The 17,520-nt window shown below is 37.2% G+C and overlaps 1 protein-coding gene across 1 annotated transcript in view; it reads left to right on the top strand.

Moving 5' to 3' along the window:
* Positions 1 to 17,520, top strand: part of adamts3 (ADAM metallopeptidase with thrombospondin type 1 motif, 3) — a 145,971-nt gene that overhangs the window by 84,627 nt on the left and 43,824 nt on the right. Inside the window, exons 8-10 of the mRNA XM_069178498.1 lie at positions 5,855 to 5,960; positions 13,435 to 13,578; positions 16,806 to 16,938. Of these exons, the coding sequence (XP_069034599.1) occupies positions 5,855 to 5,960; positions 13,435 to 13,578; positions 16,806 to 16,938 (383 nt within the window). The remainder of the gene's footprint in view (positions 1 to 5,854; positions 5,961 to 13,434; positions 13,579 to 16,805; positions 16,939 to 17,520) is intronic.

The raw sequence follows: 17,520 nt of genomic DNA, 5'->3' as shown, positions 1-17,520 counted from the left end.
TTTTGTAGTGCAGGAATTTTGACAGGGTAGTGTTGTTTCAAATCACACTACTGTTCTGCACTGACCTCAGCATGTAAACACATCACCCTCCAAAATATCTGCAGCTTTAATTATTTTATCCAGAAATCAATGTGTTTTTGTGCCCTCTGTTTAACACTCAATAAACACAGAATTTTCTGTCCAGAAGTAGCAGTGAAAAAGAAACACTTTTGTTCAGTGTTCATGAACAGCTACAGCTTCCTCAGACGGCTACTTTGAAAATCCTTTGCATCGGTGGCCCCACCCCTTCCTCTACATAGCCGAGATGGCGACCGTTTAGGGTGAAAAGTGTCCAAAGTTTCACACTTCTTTAATGGACTGTTTTTGAGTGCATCATCCTGGCACTTATAGTGCACTGCATGTTTCTGTACTGACAGTGTGAACGCACTTATGCACTCAAAATAGTGAGTATTAGGACACAAGTACACCATTTGGAACACAGCACTAGTTTCAATTCAGTTTGATTAATATACGTATGAGCACAGATGTAAACAAAACCAAATTACTTCAGATATGTTGACTATTAATCATTTCTAGCACAGCCTTAAGCATTTTTTTGTATTCGCTCTTGCACCTGCCTGTTTCATCCCGGTATCTGACTTCCGACAGGCTCTTACTTCAATAAGTCAATGAGATAAATGATAGCTTTTATTGTGTTGTGATTTCATTTGAGCTGCTCGTTTAACTGTTTGAAAACTAACAGATGGTGTAAATGAGGTGCCAAGAGGCAGGCATCTTTAATATGCATGACCTCTTCCATTAGATCTCACTGACAGAAGTTACTCTGGAGTCACTTTTTGTCAGGACTTTTGCAATGGAGTAAGTTGATAACGCTGATACCTATTATACTTTTATATACAGGTTACTATTGCTTTAATGTCACCGGTTATAGATTGTATTTGTATTAATTGTAAGGTAGCCATGTTTAGGTATTTATTTCACTAGATCAACAAAAAAACAAACTAAATATGCAGTTATTGCTCTCCTGTTTTAATTTACTTCAATTTCGAGATAATGTTCAGCATACAGTTGTACAATGAAAGGAGATTTTAATGACAACACCCACTTTTGGTTTGATCCAGTGAGGAACACACTGAAGCACCTCAGTGTCACTAGACAGGCAATTACTGCATGCAGATGATGAACTGCACGCATACTGTAAGTGAAATAACCCTGTACCATACTTTTCAAAGACAAAACCTTTTATCTTTTTTCTTTCATATTCACTTCACTCATATGTAAAGCACTGCATTAGGTAAAATACTAAAGGGCTCACAGTGGTGTGTCCCCCCACAAGGCCTGCCGCAGATGGAAAAAGGTCAGTGTGTGTTTGTATCTTGATGTGCAGAAAATGCTGCATCTGTTTTACATTGTACACTGGATAATTGAAGCATGACTGACAGCTCGGGGATGAATTGATAACACCTGTACTTTATTCATGGCAGGAGACACTATATGTAGTGGTCTATTTCCTGCATGGAGGCTCTTCAACTGAACTGAGTTTAAGGCTTAAAGCCATTTAATCAATTTCTTCCTGCTTGCTAACCTGCAGTCCGTAAAGTGAGCTTGTTAGTTTGCAACAACAGTGATTTATGTCTTGTCTGTTGCAAATAATAGTAAATAAAATAAACAAGCAAGCAGTTTTTAAATACAAACAAATCATTTGGAATAAAGCTGTTAAATAAAATTAAAAAAAAGTAATTATTCATTCAATAATATTTTATTCGTATAGATTAAACACTGGCTGCATTTGTCCGTTTTGTGCAGTACAAGGGGCTTTTCTCTGCGCTTGCGCTAAGTTGCAATTTTAGCATATGAAGTGAAAGCAGCTGCACCAGACAGGGGACGTGCCACTAAACATAAACTGAACACAAGATTTTTTAGATTTAATGCAAACTTTCAGTTCAGTTAATCATATAATAAATTAAGCTGACTCTTGTCTTTTGAATTTTAAGTAAATCAGGCAGTTGTCGCGCCTCACGATGCAGTAGCTAATCTCAGCCATAAAATATGAAATGCACTCGGGTTAACTACAAATGAATTGCCTGTAATTCACACATAAAGGGGAAACAATTTGAAAATGTTTTCATCTTCTCATCTGGTTTGGTAATCTAGCCAGCCTTGCAAGGCCATGGAGTTTGACACGGCACCATTTGAGCACAAAAGGTTTGGACAATTTACACACGGCAGCTTAGTCCATTTAATTAATGATTGAGATGCAATCTTTGACCTTTAATTATTGTCAGTGTTTGGCATTTATAAGAGGCAGGATTTTGTCTTATATCATTGAACCGCTTCTCATGATACCAGGAGAAGAGGCATTTAAAATATTAGTTACCTCTTTCTAAGCAAAATTAGCCTCATCCTCCTGTGTAAAGTTTAGATGGTGGAGCGATCTTCAGCCAGTAGCAATTGACAATATGCTGTGACAATATGATTTTAAAGAGAGGAGCTGATAATTTGGATGTGTTTATAGTCGGCCATGACATACCTTGTAATTATCTATTCCTCCTACTTCAGCATTGCGCCACAGTCGTGCCTACACTTTTGGTTTACATTTATGTATTTTTACCAAAATGCCGAACAACTTGGCCACACCTATTTGCATCCCTGTCGCACCTGTCCCTGCATTGTACCTATGGGGACACATATAGGACCCTGGGCCTTTGTAGACTTTGGTGCAGGATTACTATTCTTGACGACCATTTTTTTCTCTCTATTAGGTCTCTGAAATTATGAAAAAAAATTCAACTACTAATGTTCAGTCCATTGGGTAAAATTTGAACAAATTACTTTTTATTCATTATGACACTATTTTATTTTATTTTAGATCTTTAATGGGCTGTTGATTGGAGGACTGGAACCGGGCTCTAACATCTTCATGTGTTTCAAAGCTTTTATGAAGAAGAAGAGTGTTAGAAAACTTAAATTGACTATTTTTACAATACCTTAATACTATTCTTGACATCCTGATAATTTAATTCAACGATTCCCTTTTCTTCTGACAACTAAGAAATAAATGTTGGCTAGCTATGAATGGTGAATCGAGAACAAAAGCGCATATCAGTTCCCCTGTTTCTTCTATTGCACCGTAAAAAAAAAAAAAAAAAAAAAAAAAAAAAAAGACAGCATGGTACTTTAATTAATATCCCACTGTCTGACTTTTTACTTCCATGCAAAACCCAAGTCTGTTTAAGCTCCCTTTCATTCTTTCCAAGTGCAATATGGGGAAAGAGGAGAGCTTTGGCTATTTGTTTTGCACACTCATGAATGAAAATGTGGATTTTGAATTCTTTCATCAATTTCAAGCTCAACTATACTGGGAAAATAAACCACAATCTTCTGCCTTTTGGTTTCCCTCTTTGAGTGTGACATGTTTTGAAATTGAATGATTTACATGGGCCAAAATAAGACACTGACCAGATTTCACCCCGCCAACAGTGAACAGACAATAAAGGGGATGTTGGTAAAGATGGAATGGAAATGCTGGTTTTGCTCTCCAGAAATAGCACATCTAATCCATGAAACATTATAAAAACAAACAAACATATCCACGGCATGAGGTTAAAAACAACAAAAGTCAACTCCCATCAATCATTTAAATCACATCTATATTTTCTTGACTTTCCAGGACATGTTTGCCTGAAGACTTTGTTTATTTTTGACCCTGACTGATACAGGTTGATCCCTGTTCATCATTCATTATTCAATATATTCGTAATCTCAGAGATCAGTGAAGCCTTTCAGATCTGTACATTTGGGGAAATGCTTCTGAAACCTTATTAGATATAAACAAAATGAGGGGAATAATTAAAGCAGTGGGCTTTAATTCTGCATTAGCTCTTATGCACATTTATGTCAGTTATATTATGAGACCGTTTTGAGTAAAAATAGTTCACTAATTTCTAGTAGCCTTCAATATGTGTCTTCACTATTATTTTTGTCTTTCTCGCTGCCATTGTCCCCAAAGTTACTTTTTCTTTCAAATGTGCTTGTCCTCTCAGCCTTTACCAACACTATTGTATAATTTTTGTCATTCTCTGGTGATATGTTGCTATCATGACTGGATCCTCCTACAATGACTTTTTTTTGGGACATTCTGGTTCCTGGATTTTAGATATTTATTAGGGATTATCCATAATAGTAGTTATTTTATAGCATAATATAAATCCAAGCTGCTATCCGCTAAGCTGCTATACGCTAAGCGTTTACTAATGTATGGCATTAATGCATAGCTGTCTGATTATGTGTTAATAGAATAAGGCAAGGCAAGAAAGCTACTAAAAGTATAAACAACATCTTCAACTCAAGGATTATGAGATCTGATTTAACTAGTCTGGTTTAAATGATCAGTGATTCAACTTAATATTAGGACAGCAATTGGGGTTTGTGATACTACTTCTACTAACGTGTGTGGACCCCAAGAAACAGCATCCTGCAGGCCTGCAAATTAGTCCAAGTTGCTCTCTGCTGCAGCTTTTGTTAGTTAGCAATGATAAAATGGGCCATCAGATAAACTAATCTGGATATTCATCAGATAATTCTGTAATTAATGATGAAAGCTGGATCAAAAGAGGGAACTATTAAAGATTCACCCAACCTGTAAATGCAAGCGGGGCTAAGCTAGATTTTAAAAAGGTGCCCTCCTCCAATTCCCAGGGTAGTTACACCCTCGGGAAAGCATAATGCATGAACGGTCACTTATGCATGGGTTTTTTTACTCTCCCTGGATGCCACATAGCTGGGTCATTTCAGGGTTTCTTTGCTTTTACAGTCTTTCTTTTTTTTTTAATTTAATGTCTCTTTTAGTCTTATTTTGTGCATATGTTTTAATAGTTGTAGGTGTAATACCAATATATGTGAAGGTTTTTTTCAGTGAAATTGAAAAAAAAAAGTTTAATTGAGACTTCAACATGATTAATCTTATTCTCTGCAAAGAAACAGACACGACATTTTAAAATACAGCATCAGGTAAACTATTTAAGGTCAGCTCAATTGAGTTTGCTTACAGATTAGCTTCAGCAGCATTTTGTTATCTTTGCTTTAGTTTAATGTATTATAATCTTTGCTCAGAGCACAACTGAGATTCAAAGGAAACACTTAGAAGAAAAGAAACATCGATTAATCCATGGTTTATTTAGACAGGAAATCATGAAAAGACTGATTTGATTTGGGATTTGCTTTCCAAACGATCAATAAATACATTTTAACAGGAAGGCAATCAGAAATGGCACTGTGCCAAATATATATATTCGCTGGGTTGGCCAAAATCTGTATTCACTAATGTGAATGTGTCAGTGTGGGCTTTACTTTTTGTAAATGAATACTTGTGGTTTGATACCCAAAAAAGTTCAATTTTTTAAGTTGCAGCTGAAGTTGGTGTGTTACTCAGTGAAGTGGCAAAAAAACACAAGGAAGTACATGTTTATTCTGTAATTGGCATTGCTGTGGCTCGTCAGTGCTGCTATCTGTAGCTTCTATAGTTAGTTATCTATGGCCACAGGTCTGAGAGATGTATGCAACATCCTGAAACTAATGCACAGCAGGGAATAGTAGGGAAGCAATAGTCAAAATAATAATCATGAATCAGACAAGACATATAGCTCTTTCTCCCTTCAGTGTTGAATCTCTCACTGTGCCCTCCCCTCTTGCTATAGTTTTGATATGTATTTTCTATTTTGCAGCAGTGCTCATTATCACATGCATCATAGCAATCATGATGCACATGTGACACACGTAAACACACATTACACAAATACACTCTGCAGATATATTTTGAAATGTTTTAGAATAACCTTCCTTCTTCTTCCTTCAGGTTATGCTCCAGTCACAGGAATGTGCCACCCAGTCCGGAGCTGCACCCTTAACCACGAAGATGGCTTTTCCTCAGCCTTTGTTGTGGCTCACGAGACCGGACATGTGTAGGTTCCTCTTGTTATGTCCTTCCTTCTTTGTCCGTGTAAGTACTTAGAGCTCATAAACACACCCTTTCCTATTCCCAAGGTGACACTGTGTTGTATAGTGGGAGGGAAATTATTGTCCTTCTGTTTAATGCCACAGCTTTCTGGGTGCTTTCTTCCATGTGATCTGTATGTTAGATGACACGGGGGACCTTTAAGCAGATTGATCCTGACAGCGAACTTATTAGCTTTTATTGAGTTTCATGGTTTGCTTATTGAGTAGCTGTCCGAAGCATGACATCATTATCATGTTTCCAGCAACATATTTCACTTTGTAACACACTTACAGCTGCTGGAAACACTGTGAATGCCTGCAAAAACTTTAATAGGAATACCATAAATAAACACATATTGAGTGACTGAGGAAATTTACAGTAACATGCTAAACAAACAAGTAGATTTTGTTTAGACTCATGTTGTTTGGCATTCCCTGAAAGGAAATCTTGCACCTGATCACTCAAATTTAAAGGCTCAACATGTTTGACTCAATCAAGTAACACAGAAATTTGACTGATTTGATTTGAGTAGTTAAAACCAAACCTTTTAACAAGCTCAGAGGAAAAGGAAGGCAAACAATGGGAATAGTTAAGAAACACATGCAGGCAATTGTTTTGTCTGCCAGCTGTCCACAGCAACTAGTCCTGGAGCCGAGTGAGTCCTGTTGGATAGGGAACAGAGTTAAGTCTGTCGATGTCAGGATTTAAGAGATAAGGGATTATAATTTGGAGCGAGGCTGGCAACATCAACAACATCAGATAGCTTTGCATATTAAGCATTATCAGTCAGGATTGAGGCAGATGAGGGTTTAGAATATTTGAATTCAGCAGATCTGAACACCATCTGCAGGATGGAACCTACCCAAGTCTTTACTTGTTTTTGTTTGCACTTGTTGAAAATGACATGACTTGTAAAGAGGGGAAGGACGGTGGTGCAGAGGACAGAAGCAAGAAAAATCATATGAAAGCAATGTGGTAACCAGGGGCTTTGTCGTAAATATACACAGCTTTCTAGTACTGAGGTGTGATGCTAGAAAGGGAATTCTTGAAGTCTTTCAATTCAATATCAAACATAAATCCTAGTAAAAAAAGCTATTCAAAAAGACTGAGACAGCAGCTCGAGCTCTTGTGCTGAATAACAACTAAGAGAAAGAGGGACGATGTAAGCTGAGATGTGGCTGCATGAGGAAGAGAAAGGAAGATGATCTGGTTGAAAAGTCCCACTGATTAGATTGTTTCTGACTGAGTGTAATATCAGATATGTTAGCATAAATCAGTGAAGGGATTTTATTTGGCCAGTATGAATAGGAGGAACGGTTACAATAACCAAAGCTGTTACTATGTTTATATAAAAATGGAAATAATGTTTTTAGACAAACTTGGAAGAAAAATGATCCTTAAGTAAAACCTTATTTAAGTCCGGTAGACATCTTACCAACTTCCCTCCTTAAAGATGTACTGGTCTCTATTGGTCCCTGCCTAGTTTCTATCTGCCCCTGCAATCTGTCCCAGCTTACTTGAACCATGCAATCGTACAGCCACTTGTGAAAAAAACTAACCTTGAACCATCCCTTATTCAACACTACAGGCCGATAGCCAACTGCAACATTTTTAGAGAGAGTCATTGCCTATCAACTCACTGCCACCTTGACTGCACACAACATCAACATTGATAAATTTAAATCTGGGTTCCGTCAGAAACACTCTTCTGAGAGTCTCCAATGACCTAATGATGTCTGCTGACCAGGGTAATTGCTCCATTCTGGTGCTATTGGACCTTAGGGCGGCTTTTGACACTGTTGAGCACAATATATTGATTGAGAGGCTCAGGCATTGGGTGGGTGTTTGTGGTACCACTCTGGGCTGGTTCTCCTCCTATTTGTTGGATAGGAGGTTTTCTGTGTCACTGGTTTTTTGACTGGCTAGGATTAAACATGAAAAGTGTGGGTGAGACTATAACTTCATCAATTGAAAACAAAGAAATGCGTACAGAAAAAAGCCCATGATGTTACATTCAACCTGTTGTGATAGAAAATGTGCGTGTTGAAAATCAAATTGATATTGTTCACAAAAAAGGTGTTTATGTAGCTGGTTTGAGTGGATCTCAGCTATGTGAATAAATGCAACTAAACATGAATAGTTCTCAGACATTTTCATTTTGTAAAAGTAGCTCTCAGAACAAAAAAGGTTGGAGACTCCTGATGAGAGGTCACGTCTCATTTTGCTTCCTCAAACATTTTGCCCGACATGCCACTGACTGAGTGCAACACAAACAGACATGATGTGAACACTGCAAACATTCTGTGGACAATTCCAGTTATTTTTTTTGTATGTTTTAAATGCAAAATCTTGCATATTGCCCCTTCAATCTCTCTTATTTAGCTCAGATTTCTTGATTTCATCGCATCTGGACCACTTAGCAAATCATAGATACAGTGCATCCAGAAAGTATTCACAGCGCTTCACTTTTTCCACATTCTGTTGTTACAGCCGTATTTCAAAATGGATTAGATTCATTTTTGTCCTCAAAATTCAACACACAATACCCCATAATGATAATGTGAATTTTTTTTTTTTTTTTTTTTTTTTTTTTTGCAAATCTATTTAAAAAATATATTTTTTAAATCACATGTACATAGGTATCCACAGCCTTTCCCGTGACACTCAAAATTGAGCTCAGGTGCATCCTGTTTCCACTGATCATCCTTGAGATGTTTCTACAACTAAATAGTCCACCTTTGGTAAATTCAGTTGATTGGACATGATTTGGAAAGGCACACAGCTGTCTATATAAGGTCCCACAGTTGACAGTGCATGTCAGAGCACAAACCAAGACTTGAAGTCCAAGGAATTGTCTGTAGACTGCCGAGACAGGATTGTATCGAAGCACAGATCTGGGAAGGGTACAGAAAAATGTCTGCAGCATTGAAGGTCCCAAAGAGCACAGTGGCCTCCATCATCTGTAAATGGAAGAAGTTTGGAACCACCAGGACTCTTCCTAGAGTTGGCCGCCCGGCCAAATTGAGCGATCAGGGGAGAAGGGCCTTAGTCAGGGAGGTGACCAAGAACCCGATGGTCGCTCTGACAGAGCTCCAACGTTGCTCTGTGAAGAGAGGAGAACCTTCCAGAAGGACAACCATCTCTGCAGCACTCCACCAAGCAGGTCTGTATGGTAGAGTTGCCAGATGGAAGCCACTCCTCAGTAAAAGCCACAAGACAGCCCACCTGGAGTTTACCAAAAGGCACCTGAAGGACTCTCAGACCATGAGAAACTAAATTCTCTGGTCTGATGAAACAAAGATTGAACTCTTTGACCTGAATGCCAAGCGTCATGTTTGGAGGAAACCAGGCACTGCTCATCACCTGGCCAATACCATCCCTACAGTGAAGCATGGTGGTGGCAGCATCATGCTGTGGGGATGTTTTTCAGTGGCAGGAACTGGGAGACTAATCAGTATCGAGGGAAAGATGAATGCAGCAATGTACAGAGACATCCTTGATGAAAACCTGCTCCAGAGCGCTCTGGACCTCAGACTGGGGCAAAGGTTCATCTTCCAACAGGACAACGACCCGAAGCACACAGCCAAGATAACAAAGGAATGGCTTCGGGACAACTCTGTGAATGTCCTTGAGTGGCCCAGCCAGAGCCCAGACTTGAACCCGATTGAACATCTCTGGAGAGATCTGAAAATGGCTGTGCACCGATGCTCCCATCTAACCTGATGGAGCTTGAGAGGTCCTGCAAAGAAGAATGGGAGAAACTGCCCAAGAATAGGTGCCAAGCTTGTAGCATCATACTCAAAAAGACTTGAGGCTGTAATTGCTGCCAAAGGTGCTTCAACAAAGTATTGAGCAAAGGCTGTGAATACTTATGTACGTGTTATATTTTTGTTCTTTATTTTTAATAATTTGCAAAAGTTAAAAAAAAATGTTTTTCACTTTGTCATTATAGGGTATTGTGTGTAAAATTTTGAGGAAAAAAAAAATAATTTAATCCATTTTGGAATAAGGTTGTAACAACAAAATGTGGAAAAAGTGAAGTGCTGTGAATACTGTCTCTCATTTGCATTTAAGCAAAGTGCCAGTAATTGGCTTCCCTGGGCTACAGGATCCTGTGGCTCCTAATTTGACTCTCACACTAATGCCTTCAGTATTCACTCATGGTAAGACAACCAAGAACAGATATGCACATTCTTTGTTTTAATTAACCAGTTGCCAAGGTTAGAATGTTTTGTTTAATGGCATTTTTCAAAGATGTCATGAAATAGTGTCAGACCATTATTTCCTCAGACTTGTGGTATTATTACCACGCGATGAATGGGGCAAGCTGTCTTAGTATGAGTCATCCCTCGTCTCTAGGTACATCAAATTACTCGTGACATTAGCCTATATCCAGAAAAAATATATTTGAAATGTGACTTCAGTGTAATCACAGTAAAGATCTAGACTAATTAGTTTTTGTTTCTGTATTTTTGTTTATCTTATTTTGAATATCATTGAATGCTCTGCAAAAGGTTTCTAAAAATATAGTCCATTTGAACACATGCATCCTGCTAATATTTCAGACAAATTGTTATTCTACTTAACTACAAAGTTTAAGCCAACAGAGGCTCAACAGCCACCTCAGAGGGCTGAGATGACTTTTGTTATGACTTTGGTGTTATATCAATAAAATAAAAGTCAAAATAGTTTAATTTCATCAGCAGCAAAGGACAGACAGGGTGACATTGAAGTGATGCAGTGCATATTTGGTCCAATTACTTACGTCAGTCTCATGCTCATGAACATATCTCAGGAACTTCTGAGAAGTCTGGATAAACATGAATGAAAACTGCACGTAACTTGACTGGCTGGTGGAGGCACATAACTGAGGTGCTAATTGTAGTTTAATAGAAATCTGCTAGCCAATTACAAATATAGTCTAAATATCTTAATACCAGTATTGTTGTGAATACTTTGCAAAATGACCAAGTTTCATAACAAACCAAATAATTACATCACTTTCCCTTAAGGAGGGTGTATTAATTACAGACAAATGCTTTTTTTTTTTTTTTTTTTTTTTTTTTTTTTTTTTTTTTATGTCAAACTAATACAACTATGCATAGATGTTGGTAATTTACCTTGAAAACTATTTGGGTAAGAACAATGTTTTTAAGCGCATCCCATGATCTTGATATGGGGATGTTTGGTCAGTCGAACAAACTCTTAAAGGCATATTTTTTTAAAAGGCAACATTTTCAGCAGAATCCAATAAGTGCACTCATCATCTGAAAAAAAAAAGAAAAGAAAAAAAAAAAAATCATCTTTTATGCCGATTTTAATATACAGTTGTAATAATGGCAGTTCAGTCACATTGAAACATACAGTATCGACACCTCATCTGCAGATGAGGTATTTACTGATGTTATGCTAGTAAAATGTGACCTATCATTCATAGCAAAGACGGTACAGAATATAAAGCTTCTATGGAAGCTTTTTTTTCTTTTAGTTTTCTCTTCAGGCTGTATGATATGGTGTAGAACAATACATGCATTCTTTGTGTCATCTGTCTTTCAGTGAGTTAAAATCTATGAATTGAGGTGAAAGCAAAATGTAGCATTAAACTTTGAAACAACACTGTTAAAAATAGCTGAAGTCAATAGGAGCCAAATTCAAATTGTTAAACAAAGGGAAGCACCTTTACTATCTGTTTTATTATATACCAATTTTGTGTTGCTATTTTAAGCATTGTATGCTCAGTTCATTGATATCAATAAAAATTACAGTAACGACTTTATAAGTTCAGTTAAGCACTTTCAGTTACTAATGTTAAATATATCAGTAGGCTACATAAAACTACAAAATGATCAAGATTCCCACTTTATCAGCCGTGCTGAGAATCTATTCACTTCCAGTTACAATCTAGAGCAAAGCAAAGGAAAACAAAATGTTTCCATATAGATCTCATAATACATATAGGGTATGTTTCAGTATGGAAGGTACTGTTTTGTTCAGTCCTCCACAAGCCTTACCACCACACTGGGAGCATTTCAGAAGCAGAAGGTTTAGTCTGTCCGATTTTGTTGATTTGGTCATTTTTCTTTGATGTTGTGCTTCGAGCATCGTTAAGTAGGCTACCGAGTTAAATTGTTTCTTTTTTTTGGATCTGTATTCATTGTGTTTATTGTTGTTATTTCCCAATTTGTTGTGCTGTAGCCTTCAGACAAATTTAATCCAGTTGGCTGTGGTTTAGTTGTTAAAGATACATTCATCCTCATAATTATTTTGTATCTATATTTCACATAAATTGATTTTTAGCGAGAGGAGGATGCATTTCTTCTCCTACTTGAAAGACTAAAGGGGTAAAGGGATTATGTTATGATGTGATATACAATCAGAATTCTGCACAGGGTGTTTTAGTTTGAATGTTAACTGCATGCTCTATGGCAGGGGTGTCAAATTCATTTTAGTTAAGGGGCCACATACTGCCCACTTTGATCTCAAGTGGGCCAGACCAGTAAAGATGTCACATTTACGCTGTTTTTGAAGCAATTACTGGATCGATTAAAAAAATTGTACTCATAAACCTCCATATTCTCATAGAAATGCAATTTATGTCTTTCTGTAATTTTCACACTTAGCAAAGTCATCCGGCGGGCCGAGCTGGACCCCCTGGTGGGCCGGATCCGGCCCGCGGGCCGTATGTTTGACACCCCTGCTCTATGGCATGCCTGTCTTTTTTCCTGCCCGGCTAATCTGTTCTGTGCAGCTTGACGTGGCTTTGGTGAAAAACTGATTGAGTTATTTTTAGCAGAGTGGAGAACAGCTTCTGAAACACTTCTGAAACTCACATCTTTGGGCTAATCACAAGCATTGTCTGGAATGCCTGTGATCAGTCATGACGCAGCAGGCACATACAGTAGCACATACACTTCAAGGGAAGTCACTGTTACTTTTGTCTGAACATGTTGTCATGTACACAATTTTATAGTTTGTCAGCATAAGTATATAAGTATAACACCAGCAATTACAATCCAAAGTAACTATAAAGTAAGTTTGAGTTGAGGTCATGTTTCCAAAAGCGCCTGCGGCAATCTCTGCTGTCCTCAAGGTGAATACATACATTTTGATTTGTTATTTATAAATTTGAATTTAAACATGAGCATGTGTGGCATCACAAACTCATGCTATATTTGATGTTATATGGAATTATATAAAAGTCAAATGGCACAGTTGCTGAATTTCAGTGTTTATATTGTGCTTAATTCTAGAAATCTGAATTTATACGATATAGGACCTTTAAGTTATTTAGCACTTCTGGCCTTTACTTATAACACAATTTTATACTGGGAGTCAATGGAGTAAAGGAGGCTTATTTACTGAAGACTACTTGGGATTAGACATATCTGGCTATCTTGCAGTGTTAGTAAATATTTGCTTGTTTGTTTTTGTGGGAACAGATTGGGTATGGAGCACGATGGCCAGGGCAACCGCTGCGGAGACGAAACAGCGATGGGAAGCGTGATGGCCCCTCTGGTGCAGGCAGCCTTCCATCGATACCACTGGTCCATGTGCAGCGGACAGGAGCTGAAGAGATACATCCAGTGAGTTTGTCAATTTACTATAAAGTAAATATTGACAGCAAAGTGGGAGGGTGCTAACAAACAGCACTCAGTATTTTTCTGGAGAGTAGGACTATTGCCCCATGGATATTGTCTTTTTAGTCATACTTAGATAAGCACGGATTTGATCCTTTTTGATACAGTCCCTAAAGATAAAGGTGATACAATTTAACACAACCGTAAGGTAAATTACCATTTTCAATGATTTATTCAAAGATCCATATAATATTCTTCTATAAAAAGGTAAATACACCCAGGAGCTAATGTTGCCCTCTTCAGTAGAAATAACTTCATGAAGGCATTTGCTATAATTGTCTACCAGTCTCTCACACCAGCTTGCAGACATTTTTTTTTACCACTCTTTAATGTAATGTGGAGAATAGTGACAAATTGGAGTCATTTTAAATCTCTGCCACTTTACAGTGAAATTATTTATTTCAAATAATTTGGAGAACTTAATAAATTCCTTACTTAATGGGATCCACAAGTATTGGTTCTTAGAGAGGTCTTTAAATCTTGGCAAGAATGTAACACACAATTCTATAACAGAGAGAACGCTAGTCCCTACATGTCAGAGGTTTAACAAAGACAGGTTTATTTTTCTTTTATGTATTTAAAGGTACAATAGGTGTGGGGTGTACTTACTTTTTTTTCATGTTACTGATCAGTTTTTATGTATTTAAATAATTTAAAAAAAATGAGTACAAAAACAACAAAACATACATTAAATATGTGTGGCAGACCGCAACAGCTGGGCCAGCCCTTTCAACGTAATGTCTGTCACAAAAAAGCCACAGTATTGGTTGGCCAAATTACCCAACTTCCTGTGTCTGTCTCGAATTAAACTCCCTTGTTTCAAATTAAAAGCTTCTACTCTGGCAGTTCATACACGGTCCATCCATATACCCTGCAAAAATATAAACACAACACTGGTTTTCCCTGAAAATCTTGTCTTACCCTAATTATGTGTGCCCATCCATCTTGGCCACTTTCTCAGTTGTCTAATATCAGTTTAAGCTCGTCTGCCTCTCAGCTGAAAGGGTTAATCAACTGAAAACCACAGATTGCATTTCTTCTGGTCATCTTAAATAGGTTTTTGGTGTAATTGGGCCATGTGCTAATGATTATCAATTGTCTGTTGTCCTCTTTAGACATTAGACCAGTCCAAGGTAAAGGAGCAAGTTGTCTTTCAGTCGTTAATTAAGACTGAAAGAGTAATCTGCAAAGTTTATTTTATCCTGCTGTCCTTGCATAGCTTGAACTCATCCTGCATGTGACACAGTAAACCATGGAATTCATATATTCTGTCTTGAGCAGTGCATCAGTATCTGTGATGCTGCTCTATATTGGTTTCAGTTTTATCTGCCTGATAGATCATTTTCTGCTACTATTGGTGATTACTCTTTTCAGTCTGGACCTCTAACATGTGGTATATCTCATGGGTCCATTTCAGGTCCAATTCTGTTTTTTTAATATGTTGTCTCGGACCAATTTTTAAAAGACATCATATTGCTTAATGATTTTAGGCTGATGATACACATATACCTATCGCTGAAACGAGACACTAACTCTTTAGTAAATTCTTTAGTAAATTGAAGATGGATGATGATGGATGATGTTAAAACTTAGTTTTTGTAAAATGTTCTCAATCTCACTCAAAACAAAACTGAGGTTCTGGTGCACAGTCCCTCGCCAACTGGCATTGTCACTTGATAATATTTAATTTTGTCTCAGTTCTATGGCACCCTGCAGTCAAATTTATGTAAAGGATCTATTTGTTTTTTTTCTACGTTTTTAATGACTGCTCCAGAAAATCTTTGGTGATTTTTTTTTTTGTCATCATATTGTTTTAACTTCTTTTAACTTGTTTTAAATTTTTGGTTTCTATCGCTTAATCTGTTTTTAAATTATTAATTTAATGTAATTATATCTGATGTGCAGCACTTTGGTCAGTGTGTGTTGTGTATAAATGTGCTGCACATAAACCATATCCATAAACTGACCTGACTCAACTTTCATCCACTGGAAATTTGAAGCAATGAAACATGGAGCACAACTTTGATCCTGCAGAGACAAATAATCTGGCTTTTCAAATAAGGGCAGGTAATAATAATCACTAAATTATAATACATTATGATGGAATTCTAATGAGAGGGCATGTTTGACTTAGAACAATGCATATATGGCCTGGTTTACTTCGGTGACTTTGATTTTTTTTTTCACTCAGCTGTAAAAGAATCAATTTGAAAGTTTAGAGGAGCATGAGCATCAAACTATTGACAGTGCATCAATGAGATGAGTGGCAGTGTGCAATCAATCACGATACAGTACAGTTTTTAGAGCAGCCTCTGGCTATTACAATTGAATGCACTGCTGACAAAAATCCATATAGTATTGCAAACTTTTATGATACCACAGGATCATCAATGAGGCAGGTTACGTTCTAATAATGTAAGAATGTATATATACATATATATATATACACACACACACACACACACACACACACACACACACACACACACACACACTCCATCCCTGCAATCACCGACATCAAGTCAGTCGAAGTCAGCAGAAGTTGAAAACGAACGGACCTATACATTGACAGACATCTGCGTTTGTAGGTTTGGTCCATGCAAAAAAAAAAAAAAAAAAAAAAAAAACAGTGAGATGTTGGAGTTGGTTGTATGGTAGTGGCTTACATGATAAATATTACATAATATTCATTTTGTACACCACTTACTACATAAGTACAACAATGTCCTGCCATATTCATAAATCTTTCTTATTTTTTTCCAGTTTTAAACTACTGCCAAAAAAACATACCTTTTTTGTAGATGTTTCATTGTTAAAGCCAACATGAAATAGTAAAAAAACATACCCTTTGAATTTCTGAAAAGCTTTTCATTTGAAACATATCTGCAGGAAGTATTATGCTGCTATAACTCAGTACCAAAGTTAACACGATTGAAACTAATTAACAAATTAAAAATGTGTTTCTGCTAAACTTTGAACGTCAAGTATAACAGGACTAATTTGTTCTACTGATAGATTTGATGATGAGGAAACCTTGTATTTATGATAAAAGTTTCTAGCCACTATTTGAGAATTTACATTACAAATCATGTAGTTCACCTTCATCGGAATGAAAATATAAAGTTCTCGTCCAGTGTTTGACATCAGTGTTGCCTCTTCTCATCTCCTCACAGCACGTATGATTGTCTTCTGGATGACCCCTTCAAACACGACTGGCCACAACTTCCTGAACTTCCAGGCATCAACTATTCAATGGATGAGCAGTGTCGATTTGACTTTGGAGTTGGCTACAAGATCTGCACCTCAGTGAGTACAGCCCAATTCCTGCACAGTGTGACGTGTCCCAAAATGGTGTCTCTTAGCTAAAAAAAGGGGAAAAAGTAGCAATTTTTTTTTTAAATGCATAAAAACACAAGTTAAAATGTTCTCCAAAAACTGAGACATAATTTTTACGCAGTTGAAACTTTGTCAAGCTTTAGAAATTACACTTGAGATGAGCAAAGAGGTTCTGGTGAGGTTTTTGCAGAAAGATGTGCAAGAGATGTTGAGGCAGCCTTCAGGGAAACTGACTATTTAATATGAGCAGACTCACGTGAGCAGAATCAGATCCTAGATTAGTGAGTACTTCAAACAGAAATCTGCTTATTTTACCACAGTCCCACCTGCTAGCTCCTTCGTTATCTGCAGATGGCAGGGTCATAATTATTCTACCATTATTTACAGTACAACTCTTCAGCAGATCAGCAAAGATGCTCATTAGAGCTGCGAACAGAAATAAAGCTGATCTGTCTCCCTGCGAGATAAGGGAAATATTTTATTATATCTTTTATTTTTGTCAAGGGATTGTTATTATGGATTGTTTCAATGCTGAACGGTTAAAAATGCAAA

Source organism: Embiotoca jacksoni, unplaced genomic scaffold (assembly GCF_022577435.1).
Source record: "Embiotoca jacksoni isolate LCO1_2020_lvr unplaced genomic scaffold, fEmbJac1.0.p SCAF_8, whole genome shotgun sequence".
Classification (NCBI taxonomy): domain Eukaryota; kingdom Metazoa; phylum Chordata; class Actinopteri; family Embiotocidae; genus Embiotoca; species Embiotoca jacksoni.
The sequence above is the reverse complement of the archived record's forward strand: the minus strand, read 5'-3'. Positions and strand labels throughout refer to the sequence as shown.